At 42.8% G+C, this 21,524-nt stretch overlaps 2 protein-coding genes across 2 annotated transcripts; one reads left to right on the top strand and one right to left on the bottom strand.

Moving 5' to 3' along the window:
* Positions 1–6,380: 6,380 nt before the first annotated feature.
* On the bottom strand, positions 6,381–7,337 carry LOC123646137 (olfactory receptor 13C7-like). The gene has a single exon (XM_045562822.1). It carries the CDS (start codon positions 7,335–7,337, stop codon positions 6,381–6,383), a length of 957 nt encoding a protein of 318 aa, XP_045418778.1.
* A 10,668-nt stretch (positions 7,338–18,005) lies between these two features.
* Positions 18,006–18,947, top strand: LOC123646138 (olfactory receptor 13C7-like). The gene has a single exon (XM_045562823.1). The coding sequence runs from the start codon at positions 18,006–18,008 to the stop codon at positions 18,945–18,947; it is 942 nt and encodes a 313-aa protein (XP_045418779.1).
* Positions 18,948–21,524: the final 2,577 nt, after the last annotated feature.

Here is a 21,524-nt window from a genome sequence, read left to right as displayed (position 1 = left end):
AAATAAAAAATCAGCTGGGCATGGTGTTGCATGCCTATAGTCCCAGCTACTCGGGATCCTGAGGCAGGAGGATCGCTTGAACCCAAGTGTCTGAGGGTGCAGTGCGCTATGATGATGCATTTGCACTCTAGCCCAGGTGACAAAGCTAGAACCTGTCTCAAAAAAAGAAAAAAAAAAGGAAACCTTTGCTGTAATTGAGAGGAGTGTGTTGGTTAGTGGACAAGAGGGCTTGAGTTAAAAGTAGGACACTAATATTAATAGTGGTTGCCGCTTTTGAGAAGTGCCTTCTTTCAACCACACTCCCTTTACCTGGCTCCTGCCTCCCCAGATTAACTAACACTATCCATTCACTCTGCCAAACATGGAGAGCAGCGCCCATGTTAGGTTGCAGGCCGCTCAATGCGTCGGCTCCTACTAGCGGGGAGGTAAACTAAGAGGCAGTTATGGTGGTTCACCAGCCTGCTCAAGCTATTTGTTAACCTTGTCATTATATTAATTTTTAAATTACACAAACCAAGCTAAAAAGATGGATGCTCTTATGAAAACTAAGTTGAATGCTTTGAGTAGATTCATTAAAGGCAAGATATTAAAATAAACTGCTGTCATATCAGATGTCAGGGAGACAGCTGTTAAAATCCAGACAGATTCTCCACCCTGACCCTTTTGCAAAAGTCTTTAAATTCTTTAAGAAAATTTAAATTGAAAATTGTAGAGGTTGGGTAAATTCTCACCTAATGCGTACAATGCACATTATCTGGGTGATGGACACACTTATAACTTTGGCTCAAACTGTACAAAAGTAATTCATGTGACCAAAATGTTTGTACCCCCATAATATTCTGAAATTTAAAAAAAAAAGGAAAATTGTAGGCAATGTCTGTGGGCATGGTTTATTTAAGACTTCAATTAGTGAACTTGTAGACAAGAAATGACCCTCTCTCTGTGTCAAAACATTGGCAAATAAATCCAGTTATATGTTTTAGCATCAAAGAAAATCTTTAATGAAATGGTTCACAAACTTTTTGATCTCAAGACCCCTTTACATTCTTCAAATATTTCTTTTATTCCTCTCTCTCTTTATTCTTCTTCTTCTGATATTCTCATTATGTATATGTTACACCTTTTGTACTTGTCTAACAGTTCTTGGATATTTTTTCTGGTTTTATTTTCAGTCTTTTTTTCTTTGCTTTGCTTTTCAGTTTTGGAAGTTTCTATTGACAGATCCTCAAGCTCAGAGATTCTTTCCTTGGCCCTGTCTAGTCTACTCATGAGCCCATCAAAGGTATTCTTCATTTCTGTTACACTGTTTTTGATATCTAGCATGTCTTTTTGATTCTTTATTAGAATTTTCATCTCTTTGCTTAGATCACCCATTTGTTTTTGCATGCTGTTTACTTTTTCCATTAGAGTTCTTAGCATATTAATAACAGTTATTTAAAATTCCCGGTCTGATAATTCCAACATTCCTGCCACATCTGAGTCTGGTTCTGGTGTTTTTTCAAACTATGTTTTTTGCCTTATAATATGCCTTGTAAGTTCTTGTTGAAAGCCAGGCATTACGTACTGGGTAAAAGGAACTGCAGTAAATAGGATTTTAGTAATGTAGGGGGAGAGTGTGTGCATGGGGTGGGGGAAGTGTTCTATAATCCTACGAATAGGTCTCAGTCTTTTAGGGACCAGGGAGCCTGGTCTATAATCTTCACAAATGCCTCTTGGTTTATTTCTCCCTGCCAGGTGGTATAGGATGGTAGAGCAGGCTAGAGTCAGGAATTTCCCTTCCCCTGGGTCAGTTAGGCTCTGATAAAACTCCAGGAGGCTAGACCCTGGTAAAATAGTCTCTCTTAAGGTCATTTCTTGTTCAGAAGAACAGAATGCTCTGGTATATTCCAAAACAGTTACTTTAAAGTATGGGGGCCTCCCTAAGACTGCCCTCTCCTCAGACTTTTTAACTCTCAGTTCCAAAGAGTTTTTGTTTGTATGGATTATATCTATCAATATTCACCATATTAGAAATTAAAACTGATAAATTATTTATTATATTTAAAATTAACAATAATAAATATATCACATGTTACCACGAATAACATTTTAAAAAATAACTATGTTTTCTAAAACAAAATATAGGAGAAGAATGGTATTGTTTTACATTTCTTTCTACTCTCTTTAATGTCTGACTTAAGAGAAGACAGCTGGCTTCTCATATCTGCTTCTGCAGTCAATCTGCTTCAATGTCACATGTCATGTAGCCTCTAGGAAACTTCACTGTACTCTCATGGGAGGGTGACAGTGAAAAAGGCAGATAGCAATTTAATATTATTAGGAAAACAGTTGTGACTTCATGGATCCATCAATACGTGTTAGGAACTCTCAGGGGTCCCTAGACCACATCTTGAGAACAACTGGATTTTTTTCTAAATTTAAATTTCTCATTTAACATTGTTTTCTTTGCATTAATAATGTAGCATAGTCCACCTTTCAGACTAGCACTTAGAATCAATAGATCATAATTTAACATTTAATTAAAAAAATTTTTAATTAGTTATAAAACTGAAAACATTCTCTTTTTTATTTCAAAATATTAAGGGGGTACAATTGTTTTTGTTACATGGATCGCTTTTGTAATGCTTGAGACATGGCTATAAGTGAGCCTATCAGTCAAATAGTGTTCATTATACCTGTTAGGTAGGTTTTTCCCCTCCCCCTCCCCCTTCCCTTCTACTTTGTTTCCAATGAGTTTTACTTCCCTCTGTGCACATATGTGCCCATCGGTTAGTTACAATTTAACACAGTACATGTGGTGTTTGTTTTTCAATTCTTGAGATACTTCACTTAGGATAGCGGTCTCCAGTTCCATCTAAATTGTTGCAAAAGGCATTACTTTATCCTTTTTTATGGCTAAGTAGTACTCCATGGTATACATATACCACATTTTGTTATTTCACTCATGAATGAGAACCATTGGTTTAAGATTAAATATAGACATAGATAATACTATGTTAACTTTATTAACTTAAAAAAATTAATCAACTTAACCAACCAAGTGTTGGTTCTGACCACATCAGGTAAGAGGGCTTCTACTCTACTTAAGTGCCAAGCACTGGGTAAACTGCATTTTTTCTTTCAATCCTCACAATAACTCTATTTGTTAAGTAATATCACTCTCTTGTTTTTGATGAGGAATCTGAAACTCAGAAAGATTAATGAACTTTCCCAAGGTCTCTAATGAAACAGAAATAACACAGAAGCTATGAGAAACACAGGGCTAGAATAAAAATCATGTACTCAGGAGATTTGAAGCTGAAGAGATGAACAGTTAGGGAAATCTCAAGGAATGACACTGTGCAACCATTAGGAATTAAGTGTTCTTACAGGTCATATGCTTTCTGCCCATCAATAATAATAATAATTAAATAATAATATTAATAGTTATTATTTTGTGATTGCCTAGTATGTGCTAGACACTGTGTGGACACACATGCTCTTATTTTATTTTTTATTACTGTTATTTTTTTAGAGACAGGGTCTCACTCTGTTGCCCAGGCTGAAGTACAGTGGTGCAGTCATAGCTCACTGTAGCCTCAAATTCGTGAGCTCAAGTGATCTTTCCACCTCAGCTTCCTAAGTCGCTGGGACTACAGGTGCACACCAATATATATATATTTGTAGAGACTGGATCTCACTATGTTCCCCAGGCTGGTCTTGAACTCCTGGCCTCAAGTGATCCTCCTGTCTTGGCCCATTCTCTCATTTTAATTTAATCCTCAAAAGAACCCAATGAAGTAGGTATTTTTATTCACATTGTAGAAATCAGGAAACAGGCTCAGAGAGTTTAAGGAAACTTTTGAAGTTTATATCAATAGGAAATTTCAGAACTGTGATTCAAATCCAAGTTGGTCTAACTCTAAATACTGTGATTTTTTTCTGCTATATGTGACTTCTCTAAAGTGCTTAGATTTGATTAAGTGTTATTAATGCCCAGCCCCGGATTCTAGAGAAAAGTTGCCCTGCTGTTTGACCACTGGGTCTGGTCTAGGTATGTCCCATTAAATTCAAGAAAGATAGACTCAAAAAAAAAAAAAAAAAAAGAACTCTGCATACTGCATGATTCCAGTTATGTGGCATTCTGGAAAAGAGAAAACTTAATAGGGATGGAATTCAGATCAATGATTTCTAGGAGATGAGGGCAGAGAGGTAATTGACTGCAAGGAGGCATGTGGGAACATTTTGGGTGAAGGAACTATCTTGATGGTGGCGGTGGTTACGTGACTATACATTTGTCAAAACTCATTGAACGGTACACCTAAAAACAGTGACTTTTTTACACCCCCGGGGTGTATAAGAATTATACTTCAATAAATCTAACTTTAAAAACAAATTCATTATAATGTTTTGAACTTCAAAAAGTTCCAGATATAATTCATATACCATAAAATTCACACTTTCAAAATATACAATTGGTAGTTTTTGGTATATTCACAAGGTTGTGCAAACATCACAACTACCTAATTTCAGAATACTTTCAATACCTTAAAAAGAAACCCTGTACCTATTTGCAGCTGTTCCCTTTGACCCCCTCCCTCCTGTCCCCAGCAACCACTAATCTACTGTCTATTGACTCGCCTATTCTGAGCATTTCATGTAAATAGAATCATACAATAGATGGTCTCCTGACTCTGACTTCTTTCACTTAGCATAATGTTTTCAAGGTTCCTCCATGTTGTTGCATCATTATCAACATGATTGCCAGCATCATGCATCAGTACTTCATGCCTTTCTACTACTGAAACTCTCTGTAGAAGTCTACCGGCTGCGCACGTCACATCTCTCTGAGCACAAGAGCAGGAGCAAGCGAGGCTTGGAAGATAATTGGGGCAAGACCCCTGTGTGTCAAACTGAGCACCTGCATGCTGACTATTGTTCTAGGTACTGCAGACAAATCTAGGACTGTCAGGTCCCCCTCAAGACTGTTCCAGGCCTGGACACTCTTCCTTTTGGAGGTCCTAGCCCACCCACATCACGTCAAAATGAACCTGTACCCCACTTTATGTATAATTTAGTGGTAAATTTGAAAAGATTTTTCTATTTCTGTTATTGAAATTATTTGGCTTGCAAATGACTCATTTAATTTACAATTCTATGACTTATCAACAATAATTATGAAAATGTAGGAATTCTTGCAAAGTTGAAGTACATAATCTATAGATTATTTTAAAATACGGATGCATGAATACAAAAATTTATCTATTATTGAGGTTGACATAATGTTCCATTTTGTAGGCATGTAAATACACAATTAAGATTTTTTAGATTTTGTTTTGTTTTGTTGTAATCAAGACTAACATGCTTTCCAGACCTCAAAGATCTTTGAACTTGAAGAAACTGACATGGACCTGACTACTGAGCCCTCAAGCCCAGTGGATACAACAGCCCTGCTTACTCTCTGTTTAGGAGTAAAAACACTTGTACAGAAAATACAAATCAAGATTCATTTATAGAAATGAAAACTAAAGGAATTAATTTAGCAAATACTTTTTTAAGGAATAATTTTTTTTCTTTGAACAAAAGGAATTCAATGAGCTACTGTCCCTGGGAGTATAGGAAACACTGGAGAAGGACATATACCAACAATATACACACTGTTCACACATCTGTGTGGAAACTGACTCTTGTTCTCTGCTGCAGCTTGGGTTCCCTGGAAGTTGACGCTAATGGGAAGATTTCCATGTAGAATGTTCATGGGGAAGTGGTCTCAATATCAACACCTGTTGGGGTGGGGGGCAGGTGAAAGAAGCAGGGCTAGACAGATGGAGAACTTGAACTGCCACAGGGAAGCTCTCAAGCTGGCGTGGTCCTTTAGAGATATCCCCAACTCAGGCAAGGAGGACTGGGCCTTTATGTTGACATTGACTCATCACTGGATGTGAGCCACTCCTAAGAAGGGAATGTGACTTTGGGTGAGGTAGCTCTCTTTAGTCAAGGGCAACCCTGCAGAGAGACTCTGCTGAATGCTGTTCAGCCACCACACTCCTGGAAGCTCGGGTTGTGAGTGCTTCAGGCCTAGGTAAGGTGGGGGCAGGAATCTGGGCAGCACAACACAGCATTCACTACACAGTCTCAACCAATACTTCTCAAAGTTTGACATGCATATGAATCACCTTGAGGATCTTGGTAAAATGCAGGCTTCAATTTAGTAGGTCTGCAATGGGCCCCAGGAGTCTGTATGTCTAATAAGTCCCCAGGTGATGCAGACAGTGCTGGTCCATGGACCACACTGTGAGTAGCGTGTCTCTAAACTCAACTTGCCCCTCACCTAGCATTGCTTTGCACTGAGAGTCTCAGGTGAGAGCCATCAGAGTATGTGGATCATGGTATGTATTCCATCACCGGGTGAAGCACTTCTGAGCCACCAGGCTCCTTGTGGCAGCCTTAACATCCTTGTTCCTCAGGCTGTAGATGATGGGGTTCAGCATGGGGGTCAGAAGTCCATAGAAGAGGGAGATGAGTTTGTCTGAAAGGTCCTGCTTGTCTGCTCCCAGTGGGTCCTTAGACTTGGGCTTCCCGTACATGAAGAGGATGGTCCCATAGAAGATGACCACCACAGTAAGATGAGCAGAGCAGGTGGAGAAGGCCTTTTTCCTCCCCTCAGCTGAGGGGATCTTTAAGATAGTGGTGAGTATGAAGATGTAGGAGACAAAGATGAACAGAACTGGGACCCCCAGGAAGATCACATTGGCCACCCCCATGCTGATCACATTGATGGAGATGTCAGCACAGGCCAACTTTAGAACTGCCAGGATCTCACAGATGAAATGGTTGATGACATTGTCTCCACAGAAGGGTAACTGTACCGCAAGAGAGATCTGCACCAAGGAGTTGGCTCCACCAGCCACCCAGGAGGCGGCAGCCATGGGCACGTAGGCAGCCTTGCTCATGACCACGGGATACCTAAGGGGGTTGCAGATGGCCACGTAGCGATCAAATGCCATCATGCCCAGGAGCACACACTCTGTGGCTCCCATGGCAAAGGAGAGGAACATCTGCACAGCACAGCCTGAGAAGGAGATGGTTTTCCTGGGAGTGAGGAAGCCATCCAGGACCAGAGGGACTGAGGAGGTTGTGTAGCAGATGTCCAGGAAAGAGAGGTTCCCCAGGAAGAAGTACATGGGTGTGTGCAGGTGGGGGTCGGACACAGTCACCAGGATGAGGACCCCATTGCCCAGCAGGATCACCAGGTACATCGATAAGATGAGCACAAAGAACATTTTCTCTAGTTTTGGATGGGCAGAGAGGCCCAGCAAGACAAATTCTGTCACAGTGGACTGGTTGGATATTCCCATTTCAAAGTCTCTCTTTCATCCCTAGGAACGCTGAAGGCAGAAGAGACACGTTTGCTGTTTGATGGCTTGCTTAAGTCAATACATGGGGACCACAGTATGATGTCTCTAAAATTGTAAATAAGCTTACCCTCTGGGATTCAACTATAAAACCAAGTTATCTAAAATCCAGCAGACCTCAGAAGAAGAGACCTTGGAAATCTAATGAAACTTAGAATGAATAAAATGAACAATTCTGTCTAAACAATATTAATATACCTAACGCAATGTCATATATGTACATATGCTGTCTCTAGCACTTTGTAGGGAAGCAGGAGCTTCTGAGTAACTCTTGCTCTGCCATATATAATAATTGGAGACCTCAGGCTATCACAGCTCAGTGACGCTGCAGGTCACGTGGCCCATTGCTCTGGGTCTGGCTCCTCCTCAGCCAGCAAGTTTCTATAATAATTTGACTTCTCACATAGACAGTCTTACAGGGAGAGACTGTGGTGGCTTGAAAACATGGAGTTTCTTATCTCCCCAGCACTTTATTTCTTACTCAGTGTCTGGTTTACTCTTTAGTCTTTTGTGAGTTTAGTTAGTATAAATCAGTTCATTGACCTTCCTCCCTGAATAATCTGACCAAATTGAATTTCTGGAGTCTATAGCATGGAGTCCCCACCAAAGTCTCCGGAAATCTGGTCTGGAGAGAAGGACTCATGGGTTTCCTCCTGTGGTTAACACCTGACCTGCCTGCATCTTTGCTATTCTGGGACTAGGCTGGAAGAATAGAATCTTACCTGATTGTTGGAGCTCACTCACAATTCATAGCCCCAGCCTGGGTTTGGTGGGGCCTTGAGTCACACCCCTATCACATTCAATGAGAGATGCCATCCCGTTAATGCCATTTGGAGGTGTGCAGACATGTTCACACACAAACCTACTCAACCTCCCAGAATACCGAAATACACATCACAATTCATCACAATTTTACGGCCAGAGATTCAGAACACCAGATGTCACCAGGCCCTGCTGCAGCGTGCCCAAATGGCATGGAGCTGGCTGCCTAATAGCTACTCCAGAGCTGGTTAAAAGTACTGATTTCTGGGTGCTATCTTTGCAGGTTGTCTTGGTAATCTGTTTTTGTTTTGTTTCTTTTGCTTTTTAAATAAACGTTCCCCATGTATTCTGGATCTGTCAGTCTTGAAATCACTGATCTATTTCAATCCCTCTCAGGTCAAAGGTAGAGAAACTAAGGTCAGGAGAGAGATTTGTGATAGCACATGCCCCTGAAGAAAGGGAGGGTTTTTTCCTAATTGGTGATGATACAATGTCCAAAAAAGGTTATCTCAGGATATCAGGAGTTAAGAAATGAGGAACTATTTTTAGAGAAAAGCTCTTTTTAGTATTAGGGAGTGCAGAATCTGAGCTTGGTAGAACCTTCAGATATTAAACCATCCAGTCCCCACCTCTAAGCCCCTTGTCACAGAGTCCTCTCTTCAATAAGTGATTTCTCAGCCATGTGTAAACATGTTGGACAATCGGGGGCTTGTGGCAATGTTGTTTGTTGTCAGAACGCCCAGGTTGTTAGAGTTCTTCAGGGACCTGAAATCTGCCTTTTTCTAACTTCTTTCTTCCTCGGCTAGTCCTAAGTCTGCCTTCTGGGCTCTTTCAGAACATTCCTTTGGCACACTTGCAGCCTTCAGAACTTCGGGAACAGTTGCCTTGTTGCCACACCCAATTCTATCCCCAGCCCCTCTCTGCATAGACTTCTTTGCACACAGCCTCTTTCCTTCGCTCCCACCTGGTGAAGAGCTGGCCACAGAGATCACCCAGCACTTACCCAGTGTAGGGTCCAGTCTAGGCCGGATCAATTGCTCGCAGGAAGGCAGGCCAGTGAAGAGGGGAGGCTGCCCATTTACTGAGGTCAGGACAAGTGGCTGTCTTGGTATCACCTGCCCTTCTGGGTGCTACCCAACCATAACCAAGCAACTTATGAGAGGCCTTATCTCTCAGAACTGCCCTGGCAACACATAGGTGCACACTTTTGACATGGGCTTATACTCTTTAATAGTTGTCTCGCTTCCTGGAGTCTTGAAATGATCTTGAGTGCATAGAAGGGACCAGAGTGCAGTCACAGCCCCAGAAGAAGCCCTTGCCTGGCCTTGGGATTCAGTGAGACAAGGAAACAAAGGCGGGCTCTCAAGTCTGAGGCTCAGCCAGGAGGAGCCCCAGCCTGGAGGAGTGTGCACCCCAGAGTGGGCTGGCAAGCCATGCCTAGCCACCGGGCCCATGATCCTCCCTTCTCTGTGCTTGCACTGTTCTCCAGAGAGTCCCATGAAGGATCTCTCTGGAATTTAGGACAGGATTGCTTTGGGGCCAGATCCTATCCCAGAAGCAATTTAAAGTTTGATGAAAGGCTTAGAGTTTAGACTTCACCCCACAGACCCAATTAGGCAATGTTGTGCAAATCTACCCAAAGCTCCCCTCTCAGCAGAAGGAAACCTCAGCTCAGAAAGTTTGCTGGTGCCAGGTACTCAAGAGTTCTCCTGGGCTTTGATCACAACAGTTGGTTCAGGGTGGCTCTATCACTGGGCCTCAAAGGGTCTGGAAGGGAAAAAGAGCTAGGCCTCCTCTTCAACTATTCCTAAGGAATATTATGATACCAATATTCCTGGGAACTTTGGGTCACACAGATTCCTCAGCTACCCAGGCATCTCCTCCCCTCCACCCAGTGACAAAGCTCTTTCTCTCTCTCTGTCTCTTTCACTGCTACCAGCCTATCCATCCCCACCACTCCAAATAATCTCTATGCTATCAACATGTCACATGTGCCAGGCCTTGTGCCAGGTGCCAAAGAGTTAGGCTGGATGGAGGACATGATGATTGGCAATGGGTCTTCATCTTCAGGGAATGCCAAGCAGAGTGGAGCTAACTGTATGACTGAGAATGCCACTGAGCTGTCCTGGAGGCTGGGCACAGGAAGAGTGTATGGAACTAGCCCAGGGTGAAAATAACAGGGATGGAGGAGTGGCCCTGGGAGACATTTAGGAGGAAAAAACTGTAAGATTTAGAGATGGATCTGGGTAGGAGATGTAGGGGAGAGAAGAATCAATAATGGCTGAGATACCTGATGGGTTCAGGACACATGACCTCAAAATATGGCACCTTGGCAGATTGAATATTTTAAGTTGAAGGAATTTGAGAAACTGTGTGCAGGAAGGTCTCTCTGACCTTTCCTGTCCTTCTCCCCTGAAGCAGGTTATAAAACCTAGGAAGGATTTTCTGACCTTCCCCTGAGGCAAGTCACAGACCTCCTGTGAGAGGGGCTCTCCCTACAGCCAGAACAAAGGAGCACCCTTATCTCCCAAGATATAGGGAGGCCGAGAAAATGTGAGCAAACAGTCCTGGCTGTGTCCCCGTTCGCAAGACTCAGCTCACTCTTTTCTGCCCATCATACCTCTCTGCTACTTTCCACTCAAACCTACTAGAAAAAACACCCAGGTTTAACTGTTTCTTCGGGTCCACATTTCTTTAGAAGGCTTCTATGTCATATGAAACTTACATTGAATAAGTGTGTATGCTTTTCTCTTATTAATCTGTCTTTCCCTACAGGGGCCCTGGCCAATGAACCTAAGATGGGTAGAAGGAAAAGATAGTTTTCCTCCCTTTCACATCATATCTTGAGAACTGGAAGAGAGGCGTGGAGAAAGTACAGAGGGAGCGTGTCAAAGCTGGAATGGGTGGGGTGGCTCTGGGGTTGTTTCTGACATTTCAGGACACAATTCCTGTGCGTGTATTGTGCCCAGCTCCAGAATAGTTACTGGAAATAAAGATATGACTAAGAAATAGTTTCTATGATTGAGGAGTTTGCAGCCAATTGGATTTGTTGTTTGTGAGGTAACGGTGAGACACTAATATTAGTAAGAATTGCCATTTATTTATAACTGTTTCCCAATTCATGTCTTATCTAATGTTCCCAACAACCCTATAAGGTAGGTATGAGGGTGGGATATTGTGATATAATAAAGTACACACACACACACTTGGTTTGCTGGCCAGTTCCTGGCACAGAGCTCCTAAAACACTATAATTTCTTTAGTGATGGGGTGAGAGGAGCATCTTTTGCTATCCATAATAAGCCCTTTCCAATACCTGAATTGATACTAATGAAGTGACTCCTGATGGGGCCCTAGATAGCATCAGGATGGGGGCTGGTTACTAGAGGAACCAACAACGTGATCAGAGGGCTGGAATATTCAGCCCCACCCCCTGACCTCCAGGGATGGGAGAGGGCTAGAGATTGAGTTCAGTCACCAATGGCCGATAATTTAATCAATCATGGCTACATAATGGAACTACCATGAAAAGCCCAAAACCAAAGGGGTTCAGAGAACCCAGAGACATGGGGAGAGTGGTGCACCCAGAGAGGGCATGGAAACTCCGCAGCTCTCCACCTAGACCTTGCCCTATTCAGCTCTTCCCTTTGGCTTGTGAGTATCTGCTTACAACATCCTGTGAGGCTGATCATCTCCATAGGAGCAATTTGTAGCTCTAGTAAATTGAGTATCGCAGTAAAAGTGATCTTTCACAGCTCTCTTATATTTTTCATCATGTTTAATCATCATGTGCAATATCATAAACCTTGAATAACACCATGAGAACCATATGAAATGCCACTAGTGATACTGGAAATGCTCCCAAGAAGCAGAGAAAATTCATGACATTACAAGAAAACTGTTGAATTGCTTGATATGTACTACAGATTGAGGTCTACAGTTAACGTTGCCCACCATTCCAAGGTAAATGAATCAAGCACAAGGACCATTGTGGAAAAAGGAAAGGAAATTTGTGAAGCTGTTGCTGTAGCTATGCCAGCAGGGGTGAAAACCTTGCACTTTTTGCAAAATACCTTTTTATCTCATATTGAAAATGTAGCTTTGATGTGGGTACAGTGTTGCTGTAAGAAAGGCATACCTACAGATTCTAATATGAGTCAAGAAAAAGTCATTTATATGACAATTTAAAGCAAAAGGAAAGTAAAGTATCTAAAGCTGGAGAATTTAATGCCAGCAAAGGATGATTTAATAATTTTAGAAAGATGTTTGCCTTTAAAAATGTCAGAATAATAGGAGAACCAGCTTCTGCCCACCAACAGGCAGCAGACAAGTTCCCAGATGCCATTAAGGAAACTATGGAGGAGAAAGGATATCTGCCTGAACAGGTTTTTAATGCAGACAAAAGTGCCTTATTCTGGAAAAAAATACTACAAAGGACATTTATTAGTATGGAAGAGACACAAGCACCAGGGTTTAAGACAGGAAAACATAGGCTCACTCTGCTGTTTTGTGCAAATGCAATGAGGTTTATGATCAAGCCGGCCTTTACCTATGAAGCTGCTAATCCCTGAGCCTTGAAGGGAAAAGATAAACACCAGATGCCAGTCTTGTTTGTACAAGAAGGCCTAGACAATGAGAATCATCTTTCTGTGTTGGTTCTATCTAATGCTTTGTCTCTGAAGTCAGGCAGTACCTTGACAGTAAGGAACTGCCTTTTCAAGTTCTTTTGACATTGGACAATGCCCCTGGCCACCCAGAACCCCCTGAGTTCAACATCAAAGGCATCAAAGTAGCTACTTGCCCCCAATCACATGTCTCTAATCCAGCCTCTAGATCAGGAGGTCATAAGGACTTTTAAGGCTCATTGTGCATGGTTCTCTATGGAAAGAATTGTCAACATTATGGAAGAGAACCCTAACAGAGAGAATATCATGAAAGTCTGGAAGGATCACACCATTGAAGATGCCATCATTGTTATAGAAAAAGCTGTGAAAGCCATCAAGCCTGAAAGAATAAATTCCTGCTGGAGAAAATTGTGTCCAGATGTTGTGCATGACTTCATAGGATTTACAACAGAGCCAGTCAAGGAAATCAGGAAAGAGATTGTGAATATGGCAAAAAAGATTGTGAAAATTGTGTCCAGATGTTGTGCATGACTTCATAGGATTTACAACAGAGCCAGTCAAGAAAATCAGGAAAGAGATTGTGGATATGGCAAAAAGGTAGTGGGTGAAGGGTTTCAAGATATGGATCTTGGAGAAGTAGGAATCAGAGGAATTAACAGAAGACGACTTGGTGGAGATGAGCACTTCCAAACTAGTGCCACGCAATGAGGATGAAGACATAGAATAAGCAAGGCCGGAAAACAAACTGACGTTAGGCAATCTGGCAGAAGGGTTCTGATTATTCAAGGCTGCTTTTGACTTCTTTTATGACAGGGACCCTTCTATTAATATGATATGGACACTGAAACTAAAGAAAATGGTGTAAGAAGATTTTGTATCCTATAGAAACATTTTTTGAGAAATAAAAATGTAATAAAGTCAGACAGAAATAATAATGCATATCCATAAAGTTTCACCAACTGTGCCTTCCTCTCCTGACTTCCCTTCCACCTCTTCCACCTCCACCATCCCTGAGACAGCAAGCCCAACCCCTCCTCTTCCTCCTTCTCAGCCTACTCAATGTGAAGACAACAAGGATGAGGACCTTTATGATCATCCTCTTTCACTTAATGAATAGTAAACATATTTTTCTCTTCCTTATGATTTTCTTAGTAACATTTTTTTCTCTTGCTTACTTTACTGTAAGAATAGAGTATATGATACATATACATACAAAATATGTGTTAATTGTATGTTTATGCTATCAGTAAGGCTTCCAGTCAACAGCAGGCTATTAGTAGTTAAGTTTTGGGAGAGTCAAAGGTTACACAAAAATTTTTGCCTACATGGGGGTTGGCGCCCCCACTTCTGTGCTGTTCAAAGATCAACTGTAGTTTTTCCTGTGCCTCTCTCTTGCCACTAGAGGGTGCACTCCCAGGAGGCACAGCATAGGTTACTCTGCACATTTTTACCTTTTATGAAGTATACACTCAATAACTGCCGATTAAAGTAATGCCCATTCTCTGGACCTGTGCTGGGTCACATTCTGTCAGTGACTCCCATGAGATCTCAGAGCACACACACAGATGATAGGAAGCTGAAACTACAGTGACTTAGTTGGATGCTCAGTGACGTTGAGGCAGAACATAGCAGGTTGCTTCAAGGTGCTTAATCCAACAAGATGAAAATTTAGAGGGAGGGTATAAGCCTTTCACCCAGATCCCCCAAAACACAGCATAAGCAGTGACTGGGTGTGATGGTTCTTGGCCGCAGCGCAGAAAGGAGACTTGGGGGTTTGAATGAATCACGTAATCACTGATCTATGGGCTGTTGGACTCTGTTAATGGGATTATGATGTTCAGAGAGCAAGGAGGGAGGAAGGAAGGAAGGAAAAGACGGAGGAGAAAGGCAGACGAGAAGAAGCAGAAAGCAAATGTCCTCCAGTATAATTGGATTCTGGGGATGTTATCCCAGTAGTATACAAAGTTTCTAAACTGAGTACAACTTACTTTCCAAACTTTAAATGACTTCAGGGACTAAAATGGTCCCAAAGAACAAACTAGAATTTAAATTATCTTCTAAGGGTGATGGCCAGTCCTTTGGAGATTGTGCCCTGAGGGCACAAGGCTGGTGGAGGGGAGAGGACCATTTACCTGTCACATGTTCTGAGCCCTCACCCTCACGCTTCAGACATGTAGCCTCTTTCCAACCCTTAGGAAACTGATCATTCTTGCTCACCATGTTTGTGATGAAGGTAAGTGCAAGTTTTGATTAAAGGAATACCAAAATTGTCATTAGCACAGCTACATTTCTATCATCAGACTTGACTGTAATGGAATGGGGCTTGAGGAGGGGAGAGATGAAGCACTTTTATTGGTATATTATTTTCACAGAATCAAATAGACCCAACAAACTGCAAGAGTATCTAAGATCATCTGGCTTTACCTCATCATTGTGGAGAGGAAAAGAGGGCTTGCCAGGGACCACACAGCTAGTAGTCTTCTTCCCACACTCAGTTGTCCTTTCTTGATTAAAACTGTTGGGCTCTTTCTCATTTCATAATTAGAGTACAAAATCCAACAATAGTAATGAGCATGTGTCTGGATCTGGTGATGACGACATACAGGGAATATTTCTTCATGTGATCCAGGTTCTCGGGAGGGTAAAGTTGGCTGGCCAGCATAGAATGAAAACCCCAGCTGGAGACTGATGTACTGTCCCAGCACACACATCACAGTTGCAGACACCCCAGCCATCTTCAAGCCTGGGGACCATTCTCAGTTTCACCTTTTGTAGTCAATTCCTGGATGACACATTTGCCTCTAAGACATCTATCTATTTTGTTAAGGTTCTAGGAGAAAAGGGGAAATTGATTCTTATTTATCTTCATGCTGAAGTTTTCATGCTATTTCTGGATATTTAGAGGGTTGTTGTGTGGAAGAGAGGTTAACTGCCTTTGGAGGTTTCAGAAGACAGAGCCAGGTTGAAGTTGCAAGGAGGCAGATTTCAGCTCAGTATCAAGGGTAATTATTCCAAAATGAAGGGAGCCTCACAGGGAGGTAAAAAGCCCACATCACGCAGATAGTCAAACCTAGGCTCTAGGACTATCAGGAATGCAGTAAGGGGCTCTCTATGTTGGCAAGGGAGCAAATTGCTAAATAGACCCTAAGGCTTATTGTCCTTTACATTAGAATAATTGTTATGGTTGATGATGATGTAATTATTTGTTTGCATGACTATTTCTCTACTAGATTTTGAACTCATTGAGGTCAGGGACCATGCCTTTCATTGTTATGTCCCCAGCACCGAGAATTATGTCTGTCCCAAAGCAGATGCCCAATAAATGTCTGTTAACATGAATTGAATTATTATGACACAGACTTTGTCACAGCTGTAATGTGCTAAGCACCAACACAGCAGTGTCTCAGAGTTCACTAGGCAGGAAGTGCCCCTGCAACAACCGAGGAAGGGGGTGGATTACTGAGAGCTCTTGGAGAGACGGCTATCTGGGAAGTTGATAAGTATTTTAGATATAGTACAAATAAAACCAAATACCCAACACCCTCAAGGTTGCCTACAAGTTTTTTACTGGCCCAGAATAAATCCTAGTTTGGGGAATACTTACAAGTCTGAGGAATGTTAAAGAAAAAATTATTCAATGACACTTGTTAAAGCATGGTAAGGCAGACTTTACTCAGGCACTTGTGGCATCATCTCAATACCAGCCATGGGATTTTGCAGTGGGGGAGAGTGATTGGGCTCAACTCCAAATACAACATGGGCAAGTGGGAACTTATAGCCAAGAGGCACGGTTGGGGTCAGTGGATGGAAAATTACAAAGAGGAAAAACAGGGGTAAGGGAGATTATGGCTAAACTGACCTAACAGGATTCTTGCTGAAGACAGGCCAGGTTGATTAGACACCATCTGGGGGGTGGTGGAGGATGAGGAACCTGATCAGATATTAAGGGTGATCAGATATTGAGGATGGGGGTTTCTTGCTAAACTGACTTAGCAGGGTTCTTTACTAAAACTGAATTGTACTATTAATAGGAAGTGCACAGATGGGCCTGAGAGAAGGTTCCAGAACCTAAATAAAGTTTGGAAAATTAAACAATCTTTATCAGGAGAGATTTAACCTTCCCAGTAGGAAGAGCTGACAGAGTAGGCCTAGGGCTCTGTGAACAGTCTCAGGAACAAGTCAGTGCCTCTGGTGCAGACAATGGAGAGTGAGGAGAAGAGGGGAGATTCAGTCTGAATGCTCACTCAACTCGGTCATGGTGCACTCACTCCCCCAAATGTACAAAAGGATCAACAAGATCTTAAGACCTTGGCATTGTTGGTGTCAAGGTGGCCTGGGCTGATTCTCCCAGAAGTGTCACCAGAGCTGTCTTCTTGGCTCCCACCTGCCCCAAGGCAAGGGAAACTTTATATCCTGTTGTTGCTTTTTTCTGTTGGTTTTCATTATGTCTCCTTGTCTCCTTGTGTACCTTATCTTCTTAAATGTGTGCCATATGTTGTATTTGCAAATTACTTGTAGAAATGATTTGGAGACTAGGGTGATATTACTTTCCTTCAGGGTGGATTTATGTTTGCTTCTGTTAGGTACTTTGGAGCACCCCAAATCTGGGACTACCTCAGTCAAATTTCAGGACTTGAGAAGATTTGAAGCGGAACTACAGCACCTGTTTCCTTCTGATTTGCCCTTATTCCTGTTTCTGCCCTTTGAAATCCCATCCCAAAGTGATAAAGTTAAGGGCCCTTCAAGGTACGTCTTGTACCTCAAAACCTATTCCCCATCTCCATGAGGCTGTTGGTAGCACTCCTCTGTCTCTCAGTGTCCCCATCCAGCAGCTGCAAATGCTCCAGTTGAAATACAGCCTAAAGTGCTGAACTTATTTCTCTGGGTCCTTGTTTTCCCCAAAATCATAACCTTATGATTCCTCATTGTCTTATTACCTCCAATGTTTTACACAGATGTTTTTTATATTTTGTCCAGTTTTTCTAATTGTCATTTGCAAGAGAGTTAATCCAAATTAATCTGTTTCTTCTTACTGGAAGCAGAAGTTAAATATTGATCTCTACTACATTGTTTCTAGAATCCCATAGAGATAAATAAGTTGTCAGGGCTATTCTCCAGTTGCTCAGCAGAACCAAGATTGTTGCCTGGCTTCCCAGGCACTTTTGGAGTAAGAGAATGCTGAGGTTGACCTTTTGTGTTCCTGCAGGTGACAAAGCAGATGCACCATGGACAGATCCAATGAGACCTTTTCGATGATGGGGTTTATTCTTCTGGGACTTTCAGCCCATCCAAAGCTGGAGAAGACATTTTTTGTGCTCATCCTGCTGATGTACCTGGTGGTCCTGCTGGGCAACGGGGTCCTCATCCTGGTGACCATCCTCGACTCCCGCCTGCACACACCCATGTACTTCTTCCTGGGGAACCTGTCCTTCCTGGACATCTGCTACACAAGCTCCTCAGTCCCCCTCATCCTTGACAGCTTCCTGACCCCCAGGAAAACCATCTCTTTCTCAGCCTGTACAGTACAGATGTTCCTCTCTTTTGCCATGGGAGCAACAGAGTGTGTGCTCCTGAGCATGATGGCATTTGATCGCTATGCGGCCATCTGCAACCCCTTGCGATACCCTGTGGTCATGAGCAAGGCTGTCTATGTGCCCATGGCTGCCGGCTCCTGGGCAGCTGGTATCACCAACTCTGTAGTACAGACATCCCAGGCAATGCGGCTGCCCTTCTGTGGGGACAACGTCATCAACCACTTCACCTGTGAGATCCTGGCTGTCCTGAAGTTGGCCTGTGCCGACATCTCCATCAACGTGATCAGCATGGTTGTGGCCAACATGCTCTTCCTTGCAATCCCAGTCCTGTTCATCTCGGTCTCCTATGTCTTTATCATTGCCACCATCCTGAGGATCCCCTCAGCTGAGGGGAGGAAAAAGGCTTTCTCCACCTGCTCCGCCCACCTCACAGTCGTGGTCGTTTTCTACGGGACCATCCTCTTCATGTACGGGAAGCCCAAGTCTAAGGACCCACTGGGGGCAGACAAGCAGGACCTTGCAGACAAGCTCATCTCCCTCTTCTATGGGGTGGTGACCCCCATGGTGAACCCCATCATTTACAGCCTGAGGAACAAGGACGTGAAGTCCTCTGTGAGGAACCTGGTATTTTAGAAACACCTAACTGAGTGAATGACTGTCACAGAATCCAAGATTGCCAGAACACATGATCTCCAAGCTCCTCATTGTACTCATTAGAAATGCTGGCGACGATGTGGAGAGACAGGAACACCCTTACACTGCAGGTAGGACTGCAAATTAGTGCAACCTCTGTGGAAAAGAATTTGGAGATACCTCAAGGAGTTAAAAATAGAAATAATATTCTATCCAGCAATAACACTATTAGGCATCTACCCAAAAGAGCAAAAGACATTCTATAATAAAGGCATCTGCACTCGAATGTTTATGGCAGCACAGTTCACTACTGCAAGGATGTGGAAACAACCTAACTGCCTGTCAATTCATGAGTAGATTATTAAAATTTGGTATATTTATACAATGGAATATTACTCATTATTAGAAATATGAGGTGATCTAGCACCTCTTATATTTTCCTGGATTGAGCTTGAGCCCATTATCTGAAGTGAGGTATCACAAGATCGGAAGAATAGGCTCCACATGTACTCATTGTCAAATTGGCACTGACTGATCAACACTATGGTGCTCACACGGTAGTAATATTCTTCAGAGATTAGGGAGTTAGGGGGGTAAACTCACAACTAATGGATGCAGTGAGCATTGTAGAGGGGAAGGGTATGCCTCTAATCCTCGCTTGTGTGAGGCAAAGACATAAAATGTAACCAAAATGTTTGTACCCTCATAATATCCTGAAATAAAAATAATTTTTTTTTCTTTTCTTTTTTTTTTTTTGAGACAGAGTCTTACTTTGTTGCCCGGGCTAGAGTGAGTGCTGTGGCATCAGCCTAGCTCACAGCAACCTCAGACTCCTGGGCTTAAGCGATCCTCCTGCCTCAGCCTCCCGAGTAGCTGGGACTACAGGCATGCGCCACCATGCCCAGCTAATTTTTTCTATATATACTTTTAGTTGTCCAGATAATTTATTTCTATTTTTAGTAGAGACGGGGTCTCGCTCAGGCTGGTCTCGAACTCCTGACCTCGAGCGATCTACTCGCCTCAGCCTCCCAGAAGGCTAGGATTACAGGCGTGAGCCACTGCACCTGGCCTTAAAATAAATTTTAAAAAAAAGAAAGAAAGAAAATGATAACCCAGAGTAGAGACGGGATTTTCCAAGGTCCCTGTCATGGACCACAGAACTCGAACTAAAAAGTAGATTGATTTTCCCCACATTGTTCCACAGGTAATACAAGTGACTATTTAAGAACCTAGAAGTAAGAGTCTTCACATTTCTGGAGATACTGGCTAGTTGGCTTTGTGTACAACTTCAGTGACATTATATCATAGCTAACTTACATTTGCAAATCTTACATCCTCTAGCACCGGAAGCTGTGAAGAGTCACTGATGGGTGCAAAATTAGGAGACAACCACAGAACCAGGTTTCAGTGGCATTGGATTCTTGGGGTGTCCTGTGTAGCCCTGTGTAGAACTGCTGAATACTGTGCACACTTTGGTATTATCCCAGAGGCCTGTGTTTGGTAAGAATAGCATGAGAAACATCATCCATGCCATCACAGTGTGTCGGCCAATAGCACCATGGCTGGAATTCTTCTTAAGTCTTAGCACCAGGAAGAGAGGGGACTTACCTCCAGTAGTGGGACTGGTCTGTGAGGAAACACAGAGACATGTCTGCACCTTTTCTCCCACCCCAACTCCAACCATGCAGTGGTATGCGACTCCGTGTGTAGGAGGCAGCAGGCCTTAATCATTTCCTCCCCCACAACTACATGCCTTACAGCATTAACACCTAGCAGACACTCCAATGGATGTGCCCAGACTATAAAGAAGTCCAAAAATTATTCTGGGGAAAGCAAAAAGTTATAATAATCTTCAACTCCACATCTATCACAGGTCATTAGTAAGAGTTGCTCCCCACTGGCCCGTGCACAGAGATCATAGGCTGTGAGCCTGTGGCTTTGGACATTTGGGGGGTTAGTAGCAGCCTTGACAGCATGGTGGTTGGATGCTGCATGTAGCAGGACACCTTCAGTTTCACAGAAGAAAAAACTCTACTCAGTATCTACTCTACTCAAATATAATGTGGATCCACCTACTTGGGAGGCTGAGGCAGGAGAATTGCTTGAGCCCAGGAGTTTGAGGTTGTAGTGAGCTATGATGACGCCACAGCACTCTGACCCAGGCAACAGAGCAAGACTCTGTCTTAAAAAAAAGATTGACTTAGACCACCAGGGCCCTCCTCTGAAACTGAAGACAAGGTCAGTCTCCCCTAAACCCTGTGGCTGCTGTACAAAGGAAAATCTGGAGCTGTTAAGAACGGGGCAGGGGAGTAATGGATCCTGGGAGGACAGCCAACAAATGTCCACCACTTTCTGGGCTCTGGGTAAGGCTCCCTATCCCTGGGAACCCCTGGGAGGGTCGGATGCTCCTTCCCAACTGCGACAGAAGATTCCCATCGGCCTGGTCAGATGGGGCTGGGTGTCAGACAATTTGATTAAGGAAAATAAATAAATGGCTAATTCTTGTACATCTGAGTTTTTGTCCTGAGATTCAAACCCACTCCCAGTGTGTCGTATCCATCTCAACTTTGCAGCTGA

This window comes from Lemur catta, chromosome 10, assembly GCF_020740605.2.
Source record: "Lemur catta isolate mLemCat1 chromosome 10, mLemCat1.pri, whole genome shotgun sequence".
NCBI lineage: Eukaryota > Metazoa > Chordata > Mammalia > Primates > Lemuridae > Lemur > Lemur catta.
This window is presented reverse-complemented; position numbering and strand designations above follow the sequence as displayed.